This window comes from Motacilla alba, chromosome 1A (assembly GCF_015832195.1).
Source record: "Motacilla alba alba isolate MOTALB_02 chromosome 1A, Motacilla_alba_V1.0_pri, whole genome shotgun sequence".
NCBI lineage: Eukaryota > Metazoa > Chordata > Aves > Passeriformes > Motacillidae > Motacilla > Motacilla alba.
In genome coordinates, this window is record NC_052031.1 from 38,762,224 (window position 1) to 38,781,801 (window position 19,578).

Sequence of the window (19,578 nt, forward strand, 5' to 3'; positions counted from 1 at the left end):
TCTCAGTCTTTCAGGAGATGACAGGTTAAGCACAGCTGAATTGCTGTGCTTATATATCTAAATCTTTACTTTTTTTTTTCTTTCTGCTCAAGATTTCTGGAGAATTTTTATTCTTATGCAGTATGAAACCACCTCTTTAAGTCTGTTTTGATGTTTTTGCAATTTTTTTGAGCTCAGACATATATAGATACAGAAATTATAGAACTGTCTGTAGTTAAGTAAGAAATAAGGTGCATTTAATGATTTTATGGAACCACATAGGAAAAGTAAGATACATTTTTTAAAATCTCCTCCTCTTTAAACTCACACCTCCTTGAAATCGCTTGGTTGGTTGGTTGGTTTGTTGTTTTATTCCCCATATATTCAGAATTATTCCACTAAAGTTGATTCTTGATTAGCCCTTCTCCGAACAAATTTGTCCTTTCATTTGTTCATCATACTAGAAAGTAGCCATGGACTGTTTCTCTTTTAGACCTAAAATCTCTTTGTTTTTAATTCCAGGTCATGTCCTGGATAACAGTACAAAAGACCTTAAGTTCGTGTTCAGTAACCTTGTGCCGTTTACAACATACCAGGTGTACGTCAGTGCTGAGACAAGCGCTGGGGTGGGGCCAAAGACCAACCTCACAGTTTGCACTCCTGCGGATGGTAAGTAAGCATAGAGAGCCAAAACAAATGGGTTGAACGTGATAAAGGGTTTCAGTTCTCCCTTCAGAGCCTTAAAGGTACTTTGCAAAGGTGAGAATGAATGTAAGAGCCCCACAAGAGAGGAAAAGAAACCAGCTGAATATTATTATGTCTTTTTTGTTGTTGTTCATACAAAGTTCATACTCTGTCAGTACATTTATCCGCTATCAAAGGCCTTCAGAGATTGTGAAAGAAGTGTAGCGTCTTTCTAAAGGAAAGTAGATAATTTTAGGTGCCGTGATTAAGTTGCAGGGTCTCCTCTGCCCCGTTAGATGGCAGCAAGAGGAAAAGAAAGCGCAGCGCAGATTGCCGCTGCTGGCTCGTTCAGCCCCTGCTCCTTATGAAACCTCTCCCCGACTCATCTGCACCAAATCCAAGGCCCCGTCCGTGATGGAGCCACCCTCAGCAGCGAGGCAGGCCCCACATGGAGGGCTTGTCCCGGTACTGCCGAGTGCTTGGCTCTGCCTCTGAGCCCTCTGTTCTGTGCAATTGTGGTGCAAAATAGCCAACTAACCACGTTAGAGTCCTTGGCTGCCTGGAAATGCAGCTTTATCTCACATATATGTGACACAGTGTAAGATTCTTGGTCAGCATTTGAGGATGCAAGGAGGAAAAATTGCGAGTTGTGGAATAGAGAGGCAGTTTCAAGACAGTTGTTTCTGCCTTACGTTTATGCTGTGTAACACAAATTTAGAAAATCTCTGCCTCAGGGGTTGCTGGCAATGTTTGTTGTCAAGAGGTAACACTGGGAAGAAAACCTGTCTTTATTTCTTTATTGTATTCTTTCCTGAATGAGCTGCTTTTGGCAGCTCTCAGAGACAATTTCCAGAGATGACTTATCTGAGTACAGATACTTGTGTTGAAATGTACTGTCAGATTCCAAAAGGAATTTTGGTGGGTTTGGGGTACTTTTAGCACAATACAGAGTGTCTTATTTTAATGCCAAATCTAAAAATCCTTCTTATACAAGTCAAAATTGTCTTTTATTGAAGCGTATTAGGAAAAAAATTCTTTTTGTATCAAATCTGAATATCATTCTATTGAATATAAATGTATTTTACCTCTGGTGGTGCTGTGGAAGTTACAATATAATTAAAACTAAAATTTTATTGAAAAAATTATATTAATTATATATTTCATATTAATTATATATATACATCTATATTTACACACATATATAAATTATATAATATAAATAAAATTATATAAACCTAAATAAAATTATATAAACCTTTTGTAAAAGGGAAATTAACAAGCTGTATCGCATTAATTTTTTTCCACAGCTTTTTTACTTCATTCTTCTATGGCTTTGATAATTTTAGAGCTAACCTTTTATTTTCAAGAATACTTAAGAGTCCATATAGGAAAATAGCAAAGGTCTGCTTGTTTCCAACCAAGCAGACCTCAGTAGAGCAATCCTGGTTTGCATCATCTCAGTCTCTGACCATGCTCATACATGTCTTATGTGTTAAAAAAAGTCTGCATATTTTTAGAACTGTAACTTGTTTGCTAAGAAAACATATGAAGTAAGTCTCTACCCTGCACAGGGTCAACTCAAAAGATAAGGATGTGAAATTGGATTATCTATTGTACTTTGTATATAGTACTGAAAAACCTTATAATAATCACAAGTGTTTAATGAACTGAAATTTCTTCTTGAATATTTAGTCCCAGGTGCTGTATCAGATTTACAAGTAGCAGAAGTGGAAGCCACATATGTAAAAATTACTTGGAGAAAGCCACAACAACCAAATGGAATCATTACCCAGTACAGAGTTAAAGTACATGTGCAGGCAACACTCGCCACTCTGGAAAACACTATTCTTGGAGACAAAAATAAGGTATTCTTTTTTTTTTTTTAAATAAGGATTTTATGTTAGATTAAATTTGCTCTCTGCCTTATCTGACATGTATAGAATGAGCTAGCTCCCACAGATAAGTTGTCAATTTTTTAAAAAGCCATCTTCCTCAGTCCACTCTCCTTCTCTGACTGGCTTTCAAAGATTCCAATAATGCTGTTTCCACAACAGGAAAAATGAAATCATTTTGGTAAAACAATCCAGCTGCTGAAGGCAGGAAGCCACAGCCCACAGTCCTTGAGTTCTTTGCAGCCCAGGGTGGGCAGACTCTTAAGAGTAAAGAATTGGGTGCCTAGATTGATACACAGCCACTCAGTCAAACCTCTAGAAGACGTGGGTACGAACCCTGTGAATTCAGCAGAAGTGTCCAAAGACAAGCTAAGTGTTTTACTAGCAAGGCAGACAGGCTTAGACTTTCTGCCTCCTTTTGTATCCCTAAATTCACGTGTGTGATGCTACATGCTTAACTCCATGCTGTGGTTGCATACTAAGGATATCTGTGCACATCTATGGGATCATATCTCTGAGGGGACTTAGGCTGTCAATCAGTCTAGCTTCTGGATTTTGAGTGCTGATGTGCTTTACGTGCTTAGAGCAGCTCTGAGTATGCAGCACAGAACTGTAGACCCCTGGCAAACATTCAGCTCAGGATTGAATTCTTTCTGGGCAGCACTTTTTGGGCTGAATTTTGAAAACAGGTGCCCAAAGTCTGCATAATTCCTTATTTTTTCAGACAGTGATGTCTTTCAGTGGATCTGAATTGGAATCTAGGTTTTTGATGTAGAGCTCAAGGAAGGAGTTCACTTTCAAGTTGAATTATATACATTAAATAGAGCCCTGGAGTCAAATGTTAAATAAGGAGCAAGGGGAAAAAAAATTAGGATAAGGATCCATTCATTAAACCAGGCAGGCATCCTTGTAAAAGGAAAATATATAACTCTGTAATTAAAGATTGTATCATAGTCCAGACACAAAAAATTAAAGTAGTGTGCACAAAAATGTTTTGATGATGGAATTTCCTAATTTTTGAGTTCTTAGTGCAGTATCATTGTTGCTTTATTATAATGTATTGAATGTAATTTTCTAATTAAAAACCAAAGCAAATCATTAACAACCTTGCTTTGTCTAGAACCGCATTGACCACAGCTTAGAGCAGCTACAGGGCTTGAATCCACTGTGCTAATGGTACTCAGAAACCAGTAGCAATAAAAAGCTGTTGTCTTATATGTGGAAAATCCTCAGAACCAAAAAGTATTTCCATGTGGCCTATTATTTTGCTATAAAGTGCTAGTGAAGATGAATCATTCACAGCTTCTTGGTACTTAGGTGAGATTGATGCTCTGTCTGTGCCTGTGGCTAATGTACCTCACGTTAAAGGAGTGAAAGTGGCTTTGCCCTCTCTGCCCAGAGTCCATAGGGAAAGGACTAATGTGTATTAGTTACATCACTGTAAAAACATGTCTTTCTGGCAATGAGGTGGGCCATATGTGTGAGTGGGGAGTGTTCCAGATGACAGCAGAACAATTCAGAGATACTCAAGTCCTGGATTTGGTCCCAGATTTCGAAGGGGCGTGAAGATCTGGTACTAACACACCATTTTGTACCTATGCTTTACCCTCTCTCTCTTTTCTGCTTTTGTTTCTTCTCTCTTTGTTGTACTTGCTCCACTTATATCTGCTGCTGTTCCTTTCCAACATTTTTTCTTTGCATCTTCTGTCCTATGGGCCCCTATATCACTTTACCTCCCCTACACTCTCCCCTTTCACATACATATATCCTTATTTTTCTTTCCCCTTTATTTCATCAGCTTCTAGTTTTCTCCCTCTCCTCTTATTCCCTCTCAGAGATCTAGTCAGCCTGCTAATCCTTTTCTTGAGGGACTGGAAGGGCCATCTGAAGTCCTCTTGTTTTCAATGCCTGCTGTCTTCTTTCAATATATACTTAGTACAAATAAAATCTCCCAAGTTCAAATGTGTATCTATTCAATGTAGCTCCAAAAATATACTTGTAAAATTAAAGGCCTTACTTTAAAATTGCTACATTAATATAAAATACGTATTTTAAGGAATTTTTTCAGAAAAAAAAATTGGTGGTGTTTGATTAAACAATAACCAGAGTAAAATTTTGTAGGCTACTGGCAGCTGAAAATTTTTATGACAAAGCTCATATTAAAAAATTATACTAATGATCAATAATGTTTGTATGCCAACATTTATATAGTATCTATATGCAAATACAAACATACAAGCCTGATTTCTATGTTATATAAAAATTTAACTATAAAATTTAGTTATGACTAGGTTTGTGATTTCTTTTTATATTTCTAATTTATAGTATCTGATTGACTCTTTGGAACCATACACAATAAATGAAAATATCAAACCTTCTTCTACCCCTTGGAATTCAATGGAAGCAGAGAATGATTTATATGAAGGTTCAGCTGAAATGTTTTCCAGCATTCAGACAGCTTCCCCAGTAATATTTACAAGTGTAACTGCTGATAATTTGCCTGATATAAATGGAGCTGCAGAACTACATTCTGCTTTGGGTAAGATATTTTAGGGTATTTTTCTACCTGCTTCTCTGTGCTGAAGGACCCCCATCATTGTCCCAGATATGATCTTTAGCACATGGTTCAAGCAAATTATAAATGGGTCATTTGCTGGAGTCAAATTTTTTTACTACCAAATAACCTTCTGAAGCAAATGGGAATGCCACACAGGCAGGAACTAGCTCCTTGTCACCCAGCTGACCTTCTTCCTAGTGAAAGGAGCACCCGAAAGCCATCAGCCAAGCTGCATAGACAATCAGTTATTACAGTTGCCAAAGCAGGTGTGATTGTCAGGGATTAACATATCTCCAAGCCCTTCAGAGACCTTGATTTTTCTAAGCCTTTTGACTAATAGGTTTTCAAATGTCAGTGAAGGTAAATAGGTCAAAAAGTTACAACTTTGCTGTATGGGTTACAAACAGGTGGAGATGACCCCATGACATGGTGATGTCATTAGTGAGTACACTTGTTCTGTATTATCAATGGACCACTGTTTCTTTACCAAGTATGGATATTTACAAATCATTAAGCAGCCCTCAGCTGACAGACAGGGATTTCAAATATCACTCGAAATTTTTACATTGTTTTGAAAAGTGGGGAGAAAATATAGGTTTTGTTTTTTAAAAAATGATTTAATTAAGTCACTGAATTCATCTATATGCACCAGTATCTAAAACCAGAATTTAATCCTTTATTTTAAACGACAGTGGATATTTTCTGTGCTATGTTAATCCTGAAGAATCTTCTTTGTCATACAGAGGAAATGTACAGCATTTTAAATGTAAATCTTCTTTTTATGGCCTCCTTCAGTTCGAGGTATTGAGTTGCTAAAAGATGTCTGTGCTGCTGAAAATTTATTTCAGCCAGTGTCTGTTGTGATCTACCATCCAAGTATTGTTTTGTAGGAGTTATTATAGTAGTTAAAGCTGTTGATAGCCAAATTTTCAACAGGGCCTGATGATTTTTCAATGCCTTCATTTCAATGCCCTTCTCACTGAATTCTGAGCCTGATATTCAGGTATGTGAAATGCCCACACCTTTTCATGTTGCACTGGCATAGTGACTGTTTTATAGCAGGTGGTTTGGCTAACACAATTGGATTGTGGCTGACTCTGAACTTTATTTTAAGTGCCCCAAACTCTCTTTGCAGGCATACATGGCTTCATCATTCTACTGACCACAATTCTTCTGGTAAAAATACCAGCGTGAAGAGATCTGTAAAGGCAGCCTTTCCAAGTATTGTTGTTCTAGCACCATTGGGAGGGCAAGGAAGATGGAATTTGTTTTTCTTGATTAAAAAATATTTAAAATCCCTCAAAAACTCCATCAGTCGAGGAGCCATTGTTCTGAAATCACTGGAGAGACTAGACCTTATACAGAAGTACTCACAAAACCTTACAATTCTACTCGTGGCTCCTTCATTCTTTCACCTAGGCCAATCTATCTATTGTACGCATGAAAAGGGACTCTTCTTTAGGGAGTTAAGAGGTTGAATGAAGACTTTCTTTTTATTTTTATAATTGACATGCAAATTAATTCTTTGAGAATAAAATAGTTCCAGGTTGCCATGCCAAAGTGAGCTTAGAATGCATAAAAAATAAAATGACTTTATGAGTAAGCAGCTATTTCTCTCTATTTACTCATAGATAATCAATATAACATCGACATTTTGTCTGAAGAGCTGTCATACGTTATAAAGGGCCTCACACCTTTCACAGATTATACAATTAGTGTGTCTGCTTTCACTGCTGTTGGAGAAGGACCACCATTAATTCTTACAGTCAGGACAAGTGAACAAGGTAAATTGCAACTGGTATTACCAAAGTTTACATACATGACTCATTTCATTGAATGTTTGAATTTTTTTACTAATTTCTTTACTTATTGTATGGTTTTGTGTTTTTGTTTAAGTCCCAAGCTCAGTACAAAATATATTTTACAAGAATATTAGCTCCTCCTCTATCTTGCTGTATTGGGATCCTCCACCAAATCCTAATGGGAAAATCATTCATTATACTGTTTATGCGATGGAACTGGATACAAAAAGAACATTTAATGAAACAACTTCAAACAACAGCTTACTTATGACAGGTACAGTGTCATTTAATTTAAAAATATAAAAGATTTAAACTTGCAAGTACATTTTACTAACTTATTTTTTCTAATGTTATATAATATATGTGAATCAAATCTCATTGATTTGATCAATGAGACGTCCCACTAACACGTGTCCACACACGCAACAAAACTGCATGCAAAAACAAGGTTGGGACACTACTCAGACTTGTCTACTGTGGAGGAATATGTAGGGTATGTGAAATGGGAGAAGAGGGCTGGTTAAGATAAACAGCAATTTTTGAAATGGTACAAGCAGTAATCTGTGAAATGGATTTCTCCTCAGAATATTTGCCTCAATCTCATTTTTTCCAATAGGAAAATATTCCTAAATTGTCAAGTCTTTTTCAGATTTGAATTTTTTCTCAGTATTTTTCTGACATTAATAAAAATTTTCTTATTTTAAGGTGGAAATTTTTATAGTAATTGAAGCAAACATATTCCTAATGCAGTTTCATTTAACCATTGATGCTAATCAGAATAATGCATACAGATAAAACCCCCATATTTGGATGTTCATATATGCATCCTTTGACATCCTTGACAAATTCTTTAAGCTCTTTACAGAGTTGAAGCTAGTTGACTTACTTCAAAATCTGCTGATTTAACTGCATGCTTGTTTGACTGTCACCAAATAAATGGTATTATACATATTCTTTCAGGGTGTATAAAAAACTCTCAGAACAGTATCTAGTACTATAATTTTATAAGTAGCTATGACAAAAGAAGTCAACAGTCTTGTTTACGAAGTTGAGTCGTAACTTCGTAAATTACTCTTTTCAGGTTTAAAAAAGTACACAAATTACAAAATGAGAGTCACAGCCTCTACCGCAGTTGGAGAAAGTGCTTTGTCTGAGGAGAATGAGGTGTTGGTGCGAACCCCTGAGGACGGTAATATGCTGTTTGCAATGATGATTTATTTTCTGTTCTGAAGTTTGTGTTTGTTCAAAAAGAAGACTAGCACATACAAAAAAGGGGGAACAGAGTGTATAGATAAAACCAATGTTGAAATTTTTAGTCTTCTATCAGTCAGTGACTTCATTCAGACTATTTTTAGGTAAGTGCTAAAAAATGATAATGAAAGCTACAGCATGACCTGCAATCAACTAATTTCAAATGTGATAGCCAAATGGAAGGAAAGCTGCAGAGCTGAGGCTCCCTCTCTCAAAACAATATGTCCCTAGCAGCTGTCTAAATCATAATCTTTGTGATTCCATTTTATCTTCTTTTTCTTTTTACAATGTGTAAATTAGGTTGGTTTTGAAGCATCTGAGCATTTCAACAATTCAGAGGCCATATTTCTATTTGTAGGCAAGATGCTGATAAAGTTAAGATTTTTTAATGCTGAATATAATAAACAGTTTGTTTTTGTATATGTTTTATTAATTTTAAGACCGGTCAATAATTTTAATGTCAGGTATAATAATACATTACAAAGATTTTTGAATCTTCCTTTCTTATTTGCAAGGCAGTTTCAACCCATGAAGGCATTCAGGCAAGAGCTGGGGTTGTCATTGGCTTCTGCAAAGAAAACATGGGAATTTGATTTGAGGAGCAGAGGCATGAATATTAGTCTTTTCTTGTTTGCATCAAGTTTGTATTTTTACTGGTTTCAGCCATTATTTCCCATTTTGCTGAAGTAATGCAGAGAGTGATTGTTCAATTGTCATTTATCTCTCTAATTTTCAAATGTACTACAATACAAAAAAATAATTGAGTATCAATAAAGGAGAGAAAAGGACTACAGGATTAAAAATTATGGGTATTTATGAAGCTTGGGTGATTTAAATAACCACACAAAATATCAGATTAAATGGTGAAATTTAAAATAGTTGCAAATCTTTTTAAAAATTACGTTCTCCTATGCTTTTAGAATTTTTACAGAGGAAAGGCATATCACAAGAAGAAAATTACTTACATAAGTATTTTTCTCTCTGAAAGCTTACAATCCTTTGCCTGTGAGTGTTAAAGAAATTTTTCATTGTAGAGTTTCTCTGTTCAGAGCCAACAGCCAACTGTTCATAAAAGAGCCGTGCAAGGCTTGAGGAAACTAGTGAGAAACCCATCAAGAATTCTTGCCTTTTTATAAGGCTATCTATAATTGTTTATCTTCTCCTTGTTGTTTAGCTTTCCTGAAGTAATTCAGGCTGAGATTCATGTGGCCTAATTTCAGGCAATCCAGGAACAGAAATTTGTTTGACTCTTGAAAGGAGAGATGCCTCCAAATAAAAGATTCACTACAACTGTCTTAGATAACTTGCATTAGGATGGAAGAAACTAGGCTGTTTCATTTAAATATTTTACCATGCTAGATAAATGGCAAAATACACTTAAATTAAAAATTAAGCTTCTTCACATGGGAAATATTCATGTGGGTAGTCTTGTCATCCAGAGAGTGGTGATCTGTTACAGTTAACACTTTCATGTGCTCAGAAATCAGGAATGAAAGTGATTTGTGGGATCTTTTACGCAAAAAAAAAAAAAAAAAAAAACCAAAACAAACAAACAAACAAAAAAAACCCTATTATGAATTCTGAAATATCTGCAAATGGGTATTTGTACACAAACTGAATTCTATGATCCTGTGTAGGTACTATGTTTTTATCTTGATTTTACAGATTATTTCAGGAGTGAAGTAGTGAAGCCTTCAGAGGAATTAACTTTGACATTCAGAGCAGATTTTATTCATAAGTGCAGCCCACTCACTTCTTCAGCACTTCCATGCCTTATTAGCTCACTGGAGTCACATGAGCTCATACATTGCCAATAGATTTAGCTACACACCACCCTGGAGCTGGACTTGCTTTGTGCTTGACCTTCACACCAGAGTGTGCAAGATTTACACGGAGTTCACTAAATGGAATTTAGTAACTGTGCATGCAGTCCCTTCCTTGGTTCAATAGTAGATTGAGTGAAGTACTAAGGGTGGTTGTGTACAAAGAAAGTAGTAAGAGAACATTAATCCAAGTTTAGAGAATTGAATATGAGGAAGACAGTGAGAGGATTTGAAGGATCAGTCTGCATGAGACTGATAGAAAGAAGAAATTTTTTTCCTAGTAAGTGCAGTTTCAGATAGATTTAGAAGTGGATGACAAAAGAAATTCCAGAAAAGCTAAATTGTCATAATGCAAAAAGATGCCTAGTTTTATGAGTAGAAAAGAGACATATCAAAATTAACTAAGGTAAAAAATGGTAAGGCTTTGAGATTAAGAAAATTAGTGTAGCTCTTTTGGTACAGTTAGGATCCAATAGGTTTATGATCTCAGCTCTGTATTCAATTATTAGAAAAGTTGTTTGTTTTTTTTTTCTGATTTCTGTGTTGCAGAACCAGATTCCCCACCACAAAACGTAGAATTAATAAATGTAACTGCAACAGAAATAAATCTGAGATGGTTACCACCTCAGCAGCCTAATGGTCTCATAACTCACTACGAAGTTCTGTACAGTGATTCCAATGATTTTTTAATTAAAAATGCCTCATCTCCAAGTATATCACTAAGTGAAATGAAGCCATATACTCACTACAACATCTCAGTAAGGGCATTCACCAGACTTGGCCATGGGAATCAGTCATCTTTTCCGCTTCTGGTCAGAACCTCTGAAACTGGTGAGTATTTTTTTTTTTTAAAGAAAATTTTTGACAAGAAGTTGCTTTATGATAACCTTTGATGGCAAGGAGATAAGTTTCAATAATTTTAAAAGTATTTGCTTATTTTGCCAGGCAGTGAGTTTGAATCCCATTTTTGTCTTTTATATACAAAGCAAAAGAGCAAGGCCAGGTACTTGGTAAGGGATGGGGAGCCAAGAGCCCAGGGGTTCCTGGGCCAGCTGAGCAGAGGCCTTGCTATCCAGGACTTGTCTCACCACCCTGCTGCAAAGCGCATGAAGCAGACAAGGCGTGGCAGCCAGGGCCAGTCTGGAGAGCCAAGCGCCTCCTGCTGATGCAGCAGGTTTGAGGTCAAGCCAGGAAAGAAAGTTCACAGGTTCAGTGACAGTAACCAAGCCAGACAGAGCCCAGTGGGGCAGGCTTGCAGTGGGAGAGCCAAGCTGAGGCTGGGCTGCCATGTCAGGCAGGGACTGGATCAGTGGGACCGTGGCCAAGCACAGCCATGACAGCGATGAAGCTGAATTAAAATTATTTCTATAATTTTTAATGACATTGTTGGTACTGTGTGTGTCTAAGTGTTTTTAATCTTCAAATTCAGCCTCTTTTAAAACGTATTTCATAAAAAAATAGGATATAAATTCAAATATTTACGTGTTTCATTGAAACTGGTTTATAAGAATTCTTTCCAAGTCAATGAAACTGATGGAAATCTTCTATAATTTTTTTCTTCTAGTTCCTGCTTCTGCACCAGAAAACATAACCTATAGGAACATCTCATCCATGGAAATTGAATTATCATTTTTTCCACCATCCATTCCCAATGGAATCATACAGACCTACACAATATATCTCATGAGGACTAACGGGACTGAGGAAAGAATTATAAACACTACCCTTCTGACACTACGTATTACAGGCCAGTATATAATGATCTGGAATGTAGGGCAACTGTGAATCTTTCTGGGAAGCGTGCAACAGACAGATATATTAGTTCATTGGTTGGACCTGATCCTTCTTGCCCTTACAGAAAATTTTTTGCTCCCTGTCCTGAGAAATAACTTGTTTCTTGTCATGGTGTGGTGAAATGGGCATTGAATGGTAGAACCTAACATATATCTCACTGTATTTTAGATGTTTAAAGTACAAGGAACTTCAATATCATTGTAACAAAGGAAACCCTCAAGTCATCTGCATATCTTTCTGATCTTATTCTGCTTAAAAAAAATTCTTTTTCCACTCACCTTTGAATCTTTTCCTAAGTTCTGTCATTATTGCTGAGGCATGGCACAGCAATTGATGCTAGGAGCTCAGTACCCTCACTGCTACATTTTCAGACTACAGCCCAGGACAAACTGCAAAGCATTCTAGGAATGTGAAGTATAAACTGGTAATTAGGGCTTTGCCTCTTCTTTTGCAAAATATTTCATGTTCCAAGCTTTCCCAATGCTTTTTTCAGTCTATAATTACACAGATCAGTGTGATAGGCTTATTCACCACTTCAAAAATGTGGTGGACTTGCAGTCCATTAAAAAACTAATTTGTTCCATTAAATGGTTGCTTTATTGAATTATTCTTTTTTTTTTTGTTTAGATTTAAGTAAATATACAGAATATACTGCAGAAGTGTCTGCCAGTACCGCAATGGGGGAGGGTGTTCGTAGTTCACCTCTGCATATACTAACTGATGAAGATGGTAAGTCAGAACAGAAGTTTCAGTGCATCATTTTCTACCTGCATTCTTAATTTACTCTTAAACTTCATGTCAGATGTTTTTAACTTTTATGCACTTATGTTGGCAGTTATATCTCTCCATTTCTTCCGTACCTATGTATCTACACACAAACATATTTATCTATCTATCCATCTATCTACCGATATATTTATCAGTACAAGCTGGATGAAAGGTTGCAATTACTGTGCACGAAATTTTGATCTTATCAATGTCTTATGAATCTGAAGTATCTTAATTTACTCATATTATTTTAATGTAATACATTACATGGTAGAATTATTGTATTTGGTTTTTCAGTCATGTGACAGCTGGGGAAAGGGAAAACAACAAAAAGGCAGTTTGGATGGTCCAGGGACATTTCTGTGGGGTTTCTTGGGGGGACATTTTTGTATTATTCCAAACAGATGCATGTACAGGTACACATAGATAGATATGAAATTATTAATATTATAAAAATGGCCAAAGCTCATCATCTGTAGCACTGGACTTCCAAATTGAGCTGGGGTGTGCAGGCTGAGGGTGGAGCACTGTTGTTGCAACCCCCTGCTAATTTTTACAGTAAGTCATAAACCAGAAGAGGAACCTTAAAATTATAGTTGTACTTTCAGTACACAATGTTGTAGTGTGAAGTTATCATTGGTCCCCTCTCTAGTTTCTGCAGGGGAATCCTGAAAGAAAATTAGTAGCAAAAATCTTAACTTAGGTGCTGTGAGTCACATTTTGGAAAAGGCTGTGTCTGTTCCTCTCCTTTGCTTCAGGAGGAAATCTCTGGAACCTATCTAAAGCGGCATTGACACAAGCAACTCAACAGCCACACCATAAGTAAAAAAACAGTAAAAAAACCTTTGCTTAAGAGTTATTTTGCTGGAGCAAACTGAAAAGAGTTAAATTGGATAAATAATATTTTTTTAGCAGAGATAATTTTAAAATTCCATCATAAGAATTGTAGAATTAACTAGACATGTAAAAAAGACGACATTCAGCATATGACAGGTCTTTTATTGAATAGCCACTGAGGATAATATAACAAGTAAAACACAAAATACAGCTGTTAACATTTTTCACCAGTAAATACACTCACTGAATGCAGTGAACCTTTGTTCATGAAAAATATAAAATAGTTATTTCTATAATATAAGAAGTTATAAAACTTTTATGCCAACTTTCAAGATAGTGAAAGGAACAAGAAGTGAAAAACAACAATATTTATAATAGACCGCATGTTCTGTATTCACAGGAACACAGTGTTCCAAGGTTCAGACCAAATGTTTCATAGATTTGCTAATAGTTATGCTCATATTTTCAATTTTCATGCATGACTACAGCTATGACCTGAATTTTTAGTGCATGATGCTCTTTGGTTTAATTTGAGAAAAACAAATGTAATTCTAGTATTACTTCATAGTGATACATAGGTCCATGAATCGAGATGCAGATAAAGATTCATTTCTCAATAACATGCTGATAATAAATCAGTATAATTTATGCATACATTACTTATTTGTCCTCAGTAAAATTAATAAGAACCTTAAAACAAAGTCAAATGTGATCTAACATTTTCATTTATTTACAATGTTTCCCTGCAGAGGCAGGGTATGGTGTCATCTAGGGATCATCTTAAAATTAATTTTAAGGATCTCAATGAATGCCTATATTTTTGTTCGCCCTTGTGACATGTTAAATCTATGAATGTGGTCCTTATTTGATGGAGGGAATAGATTTTACCGCTGTCTACTACCTCATAATTTTATCATCTCTCAATGCCATGCTTATCCACTTTTCCACTTTTTGGCACTTTGTATAATTCTTTACAGCACCTTTTTTGTCCTCAGGGGAACTATTATGCTGTATTTTACATGTGTTCATATCTATAAAGCTCTTGCTTTTATTAGAAGGGAAAAAAAATTACAGCAATGTGCTTGGGCAGTAGGTGAATCACTGTGACCTGGCCATTGCTCTGTTTTCTCATGAAGTACTTTTTCCATTGAATCACAGAAACAGATGTTCTAACAACACCATGCAAAATCTTCTTTAATCATCTGTCAGAAAAAGGAAAAGAAGCTGTGCCTTAACATTAGCTGATGATACTGTACCAGTGTGGTACAAGGTTGACTTTCTATCACAAATAATTTAAAGCCTATATAAGGATGCTGTGTATCCCACCGATCTTAGCTGTTTAACAAGATGTTGTGTCCTATTCTCTCATTTTATAGCTCCAAGTTCTCCTCCACAAGCCCTCTCTGTAAAACAGTTGTTGGGTGTCACTGTGAAGTTGTCATGGAAACCTCCACTGGAGCCAAATGGAATTATCCTCTATTACACAGTTTGTGTCTGGTAAGATTTTTCTGGAAGTACTTCTGAGGATAAATGTTAATCTGTAACCTATCAGGAATGTTAGGTTTTTGTTACACAATACGTTGAATACATGTTTTGGGAGAACAAATATTCATCCAGCATTTAAAATACTGGACTTTTTTATATGCAAATTCAGACTAACAAAAAACTGGGGGAACAATTTCAGCATTTTGTAAGCATTTGCAACATTTTTTTCCAAAGGTTATGCTATAGTAAGTGAATTCAGATTTAAACTAGAGCATGGTGCCTATTTCCATTATACTCTGATTAGGCCTGCTGCAAGGCAAGGGCGCAAACCCATGCTGAATTGTCAAGGAGATTTGAAATAGGCTTAAAATAGAGAAATATTGCCTCCTTTTATAGACAGTGTGTAAGAGCCAGGTTCAGGGTCTTCTTATGTGCTATCAATTATCTCTACTGTTATATTTTGTATTTATTACATTCATGGCAAACACGTATTTTTAACAAATACTTTTCATGTATTATGTTATAGTTTTTTCTATCTAACCTTTTTTATTATTATTTTTTCCTCCTGTCATATTTTTTCACCTTCACAAAGGAGTTTTGTCACTTTAAAACTTGCAGCTTCTGTCCTATTCCTTGCAAAACATAGTTTGGTCTAGCGATTTGTCATTTCTTCAAAGATCTATAACTTCTACTGCAAGTGAAAATGTTTTTTGTTGATCACTTTTAATATATTGAATTTATTTACCATTTTATTGCAATTGCTAAGGTGCAGGTATACTAAATACTAAAGTGCATAAGATGCGAACCAGAAATGCAAATCCTCAGCTGTTATGAGCATACTACTCTTGAGTTTCCATTATTTTGTTGTTGTTTGACAGTTTTGGGGTGGGATTTGGCCTCATTTGCTACTGTATTTTTTTTTTTTTTTAATTACAACTTCTAGTTAAGATGATGATAAAGTGAAGAGGGGAAGGCTCTTCTTTCCAGAAAAGTTGAATTTGTCTTCTCTTGTTCTACTCTACTGGGAATGTCTGTTGCTCTTTAAAATAATGACTGTCCTCAAGCTTGGGAAAAGTTACTTTATGATAAGGGCTATGGTTTTGATGCACGCTCTGTTCAAAGACTTGAAGTTATGCAATTTTTCATCCTTATGTTCCCTTAAAACTTGCTGCTTTTGTTACTATGGGAAAAGATTTAGACGGAATTGTTTAAAAATAACCCCAACTCTTAAATGATCAATTTTTCTAAATATTGCAATTAAACAACCTCACAACTTCTTGTGGTAAGCCTTGCCCATATTCTTTTTGCTCTGTCTTGTCTATCCTTACTGTGCCATACCTAAATATAGAGAGGCTTTAGGTATCATGTTAAGGCAAGGACATTGGAGAAAAACTCCCTTTGCCTTCAAAGGGGTCATAACTTCACTCCTTCCTTGGCAGAGACTGAGGGGTATGGAGGAAGGAGAGTAATTTTAAGTATTTAAAAGAGTTGTCTATACAGTTTCATCAAATGCATTGCTGGGGGAGATTTGACAAGGCAAGTTGTCGTGCCATGTAGTTGCTGCTCTTGGGAGGTATTCAGTATATTTTGCAGGAGACTCTTAATCCCAGTGCTTCTCAATTAAGCAGAAAGAAGGTGGTTACTTCACTTACTAAATAAATGTTCCTTCACTTCACTTAAATATTTTGCAAGTTATAAAGAATTTGGTACACTTTCTTTAGATGATTCGGAACAAGGATCCACAATCAATAGAATAGAAAGGGTGATATGTGCAATGTTTTCAGTGATATTTCACAGAATTTGTCAGAGAACAAGGTGGTTTTGGGTGCTAGGAGGTAGTAATTTTTTTTTCCTTGAGCCCAAAACCTCATACTCCTTAAATGTAATTTTAGAGCATTAAAGGTGCAATTAACAAAATTGCTGAACTTGTATGTAGCTATTGTTTTTTGGCATTATCCTTTTCTGCAAATTTTTGTGAGATACTTACTGCCTAGGTCTATTTTGAGGTAGAGATTTTTAAGAAAATATGGTAGCTGTCTTTGTCAAGTGGAATGATGCCATTTCTTGGAATCTGTGTTGTCTGCATTTTTGAAAAAATGTGATTTAAAACCTTATATTATTTTTCTTCAGTAAAATTTCTTGGCGTAACTTATTCTGCTAGGTACTTTCTCACTGTCTGTGAAGGCTGCACTCACTTTGTTCAGTGTTTTCTTATTTTTATTGCAATCTCAGTTGTTTCTAAACAGAAAATTAATTTTCCTTGAAATACCTCAAGTTTTGGTTCTTCTTTCTGTGCCTGGTTGTGGAAATGTTTCTTGGCAACTCAGATGTAAGAATGCAGTTACTCAGAGTAGAAATGTTCACAACACTAAGCTGTGGATTTTCTTCTTACTTAAATTATAACCAGATACGGATTTCCATACTAAGAATACATTGGGCAAAGATCCAGGAAAAAATGTCTTTCTTTGTATAGAGTTTGATAACTGCAGCTGCAATCTCTTGTAAATTTTACTGACTATTAAAAATGTCAGAAGTTTGGGAAAAATGTAAATGTTAACTTTCTCTGTTACCAAGAGTGTTTCCCATGGCAAGTGACATTCCACTCAAAATCTGAGGGTTAGAAGGGATTCTTTTTTTTTCCATTCTCATACATTTTCTCATTCCAGTTGTTTTTTAATGTAACCTTATTTCAGATGTATTAGACGATGATCTTTGCTAATTTAGTCATTTAGTTACCAAAGGATGAAAGTCTAGTAATTTTGAATCACTTTTTTCTTTTTTTATTATTAGAACACATTGTCATTTGTGAAGAGTTTCATGGTGATTTCTGGAGCAAGATATATGGTTTTAATTATCAAATTATCATCTCTATACAAAATCCTGTTAGAGACACAGGACATCTACTCATACATAAATCTTTGAAGGGATGGGATGTTAGGTTTTTATTTTCCTCCTATTTTTTTTCTTAAATGATTACGTTAACTTTAGGAGGAATATAAGACTTTTTGAGTTTAAGTTAGTTATTTCTGTACCTTATTTTACTTTCTGATAATCATTTCATACCTATGCTAATACCAGTGTTTTATTAATGTTACATCTTACAGTCTTTCTAGGCGGGTTTTGACCTGACTGGAGTTCCATTCTGATCCTCTGTTACATTCCACCAGAATTAACTCAGCACCAGCTAATTCCTGTTCCATATCATCTTCTATTATTCCATTTATAACTTCAGCCTTCTGACCAATTTCACAGAGTCACAGTAGGGCATGCTCCCTGCTATAATCTTTTTATATTTCGCTATTCCTGTCCAGGGAGACAGTTTAGTTATGCCCTACTGTGTCCTTCCCAAGGGTACCACATAACCATTTGAAAGCAGTTAATAGATAGAAATACTCCTCCTTAATATTTCATATAACCATTGTTGATGTAATTAGCAAACATTTCTGTGAGGTTTTGGGGTGTTATTTTTTTAGGAAGCAAAATGAAGACCCCCTACAGTGATGCCATGATACAAAAATGAGCTTTTCACCATAAAAGACAAAAAATTTATCCTAGCCTCTTTTAAAAACCTAAACTACTTGTATTTAACACAATTTTGCATTTTTCATTTTTGCAACAAATGGCATAATTGTATATATATAGAGAGAAATGGTGTGTATATATAATCAATAAAATTCTTTTTCTTTAGGAATAAAATGTCGAAGAGGTGTATAAATGTAACAGAAACATCACTGGAATTCACAGACCTAGAATATAACTATGAGTATAGTGCTTACCTAACAGCAAGTACAAGATTTGGAGATGGCAACATAAAAAGTGATACTATAACATTCAGAACTTCTGAAGGAGGTAAGCTTATATACAGTATGAACCTTTGTCTTCATTCAGCCTTAAAATTCTTTCAGCTTTATTTAAGTTAATAAAGCCACTGAAGTAGAAGAGACATTTGACTTGTAAAGGAGAGACATTCCACCTATCTTTGTGGCTCTATTCCACCTGTGTGGCTCTATCTTTGTGTATACATGTATCTATGGCTCTATAAAATTATGATAAGTATTTTTATTAATTTACTGAGAAAAAAAATTATCTTCAGGACAGATAAGATCCAAATAATGTCATTCTAAGCTTTTAAATAAATCATAATTTTTTTGTAATATGTTTTAATAGACCCTTACTTTAAGCAGCTTGACACAACTTCTGGTAGGAAAATACTCTACTTCTTAGAGTATCCCTCTCAAGTCTGAAATATTTTTAATTTGAAAATGAACACTGTAAGTGTACATTGATTTGTTTATTCCATTTTAATTATTTTATACTTCCAACGTGGAAAGTGACATTTATATTATTGTATGATATACTGTGCTTTGAAAGTCATTCAGTTTAATTTTTTTTCTGGTTTTCCATTAATCATATTGCTATAATCTGTTCCAAAATAGATAGTATGCAGGCATATTTCAAAATCACTCTGCATTAATATCAACAATTCCCCAATGCACAACCACTTGCAGGATTAGCATCTATCTGAGCCATCCTTCCAAAAATCTTTCCACATCATCAGGTTAATATATTCACAGTTGCTGTTGAAGCTGGTATGGAAATATGAACTGACTTTATAGGGACAGGCTTTAAGGAACTGGTCCTGGGGTTCTCCCTCCAATTAATATTTTAATATTTTACACAAACTAGAGCAGCACAAAGCAAGAGAG

At 35.4% G+C, this 19,578-nt stretch overlaps 1 protein-coding gene across 6 annotated transcripts in view; it reads left to right on the forward strand.

Annotated features, from left to right (window-relative positions):
• PTPRQ (protein tyrosine phosphatase receptor type Q) overlaps nt 1-19,578 on the forward strand; it is a 128,440-nt gene that overhangs the window by 33,847 nt on the left and 75,015 nt on the right. For all 6 annotated transcript variants that reach the window (XM_038154564.1, XM_038154558.1, XM_038154561.1 and 3 more), the window contains 11 exons: nt 502-648; nt 2,356-2,528; nt 4,881-5,094; nt 6,744-6,896; nt 7,009-7,188; nt 7,996-8,103; nt 10,538-10,819; nt 11,553-11,735; nt 12,410-12,511; nt 14,764-14,884; nt 18,561-18,721. In XM_038154564.1, coding sequence (XP_038010492.1) covers nt 502-648; nt 2,356-2,528; nt 4,881-5,094; nt 6,744-6,896; nt 7,009-7,188; nt 7,996-8,103; nt 10,538-10,819; nt 11,553-11,735; nt 12,410-12,511; nt 14,764-14,884; nt 18,561-18,721 — 1,824 coding nt within the window. The remainder of the gene's footprint in view (nt 1-501; nt 649-2,355; nt 2,529-4,880; nt 5,095-6,743; nt 6,897-7,008; nt 7,189-7,995; nt 8,104-10,537; nt 10,820-11,552; nt 11,736-12,409; nt 12,512-14,763; nt 14,885-18,560; nt 18,722-19,578) is intronic.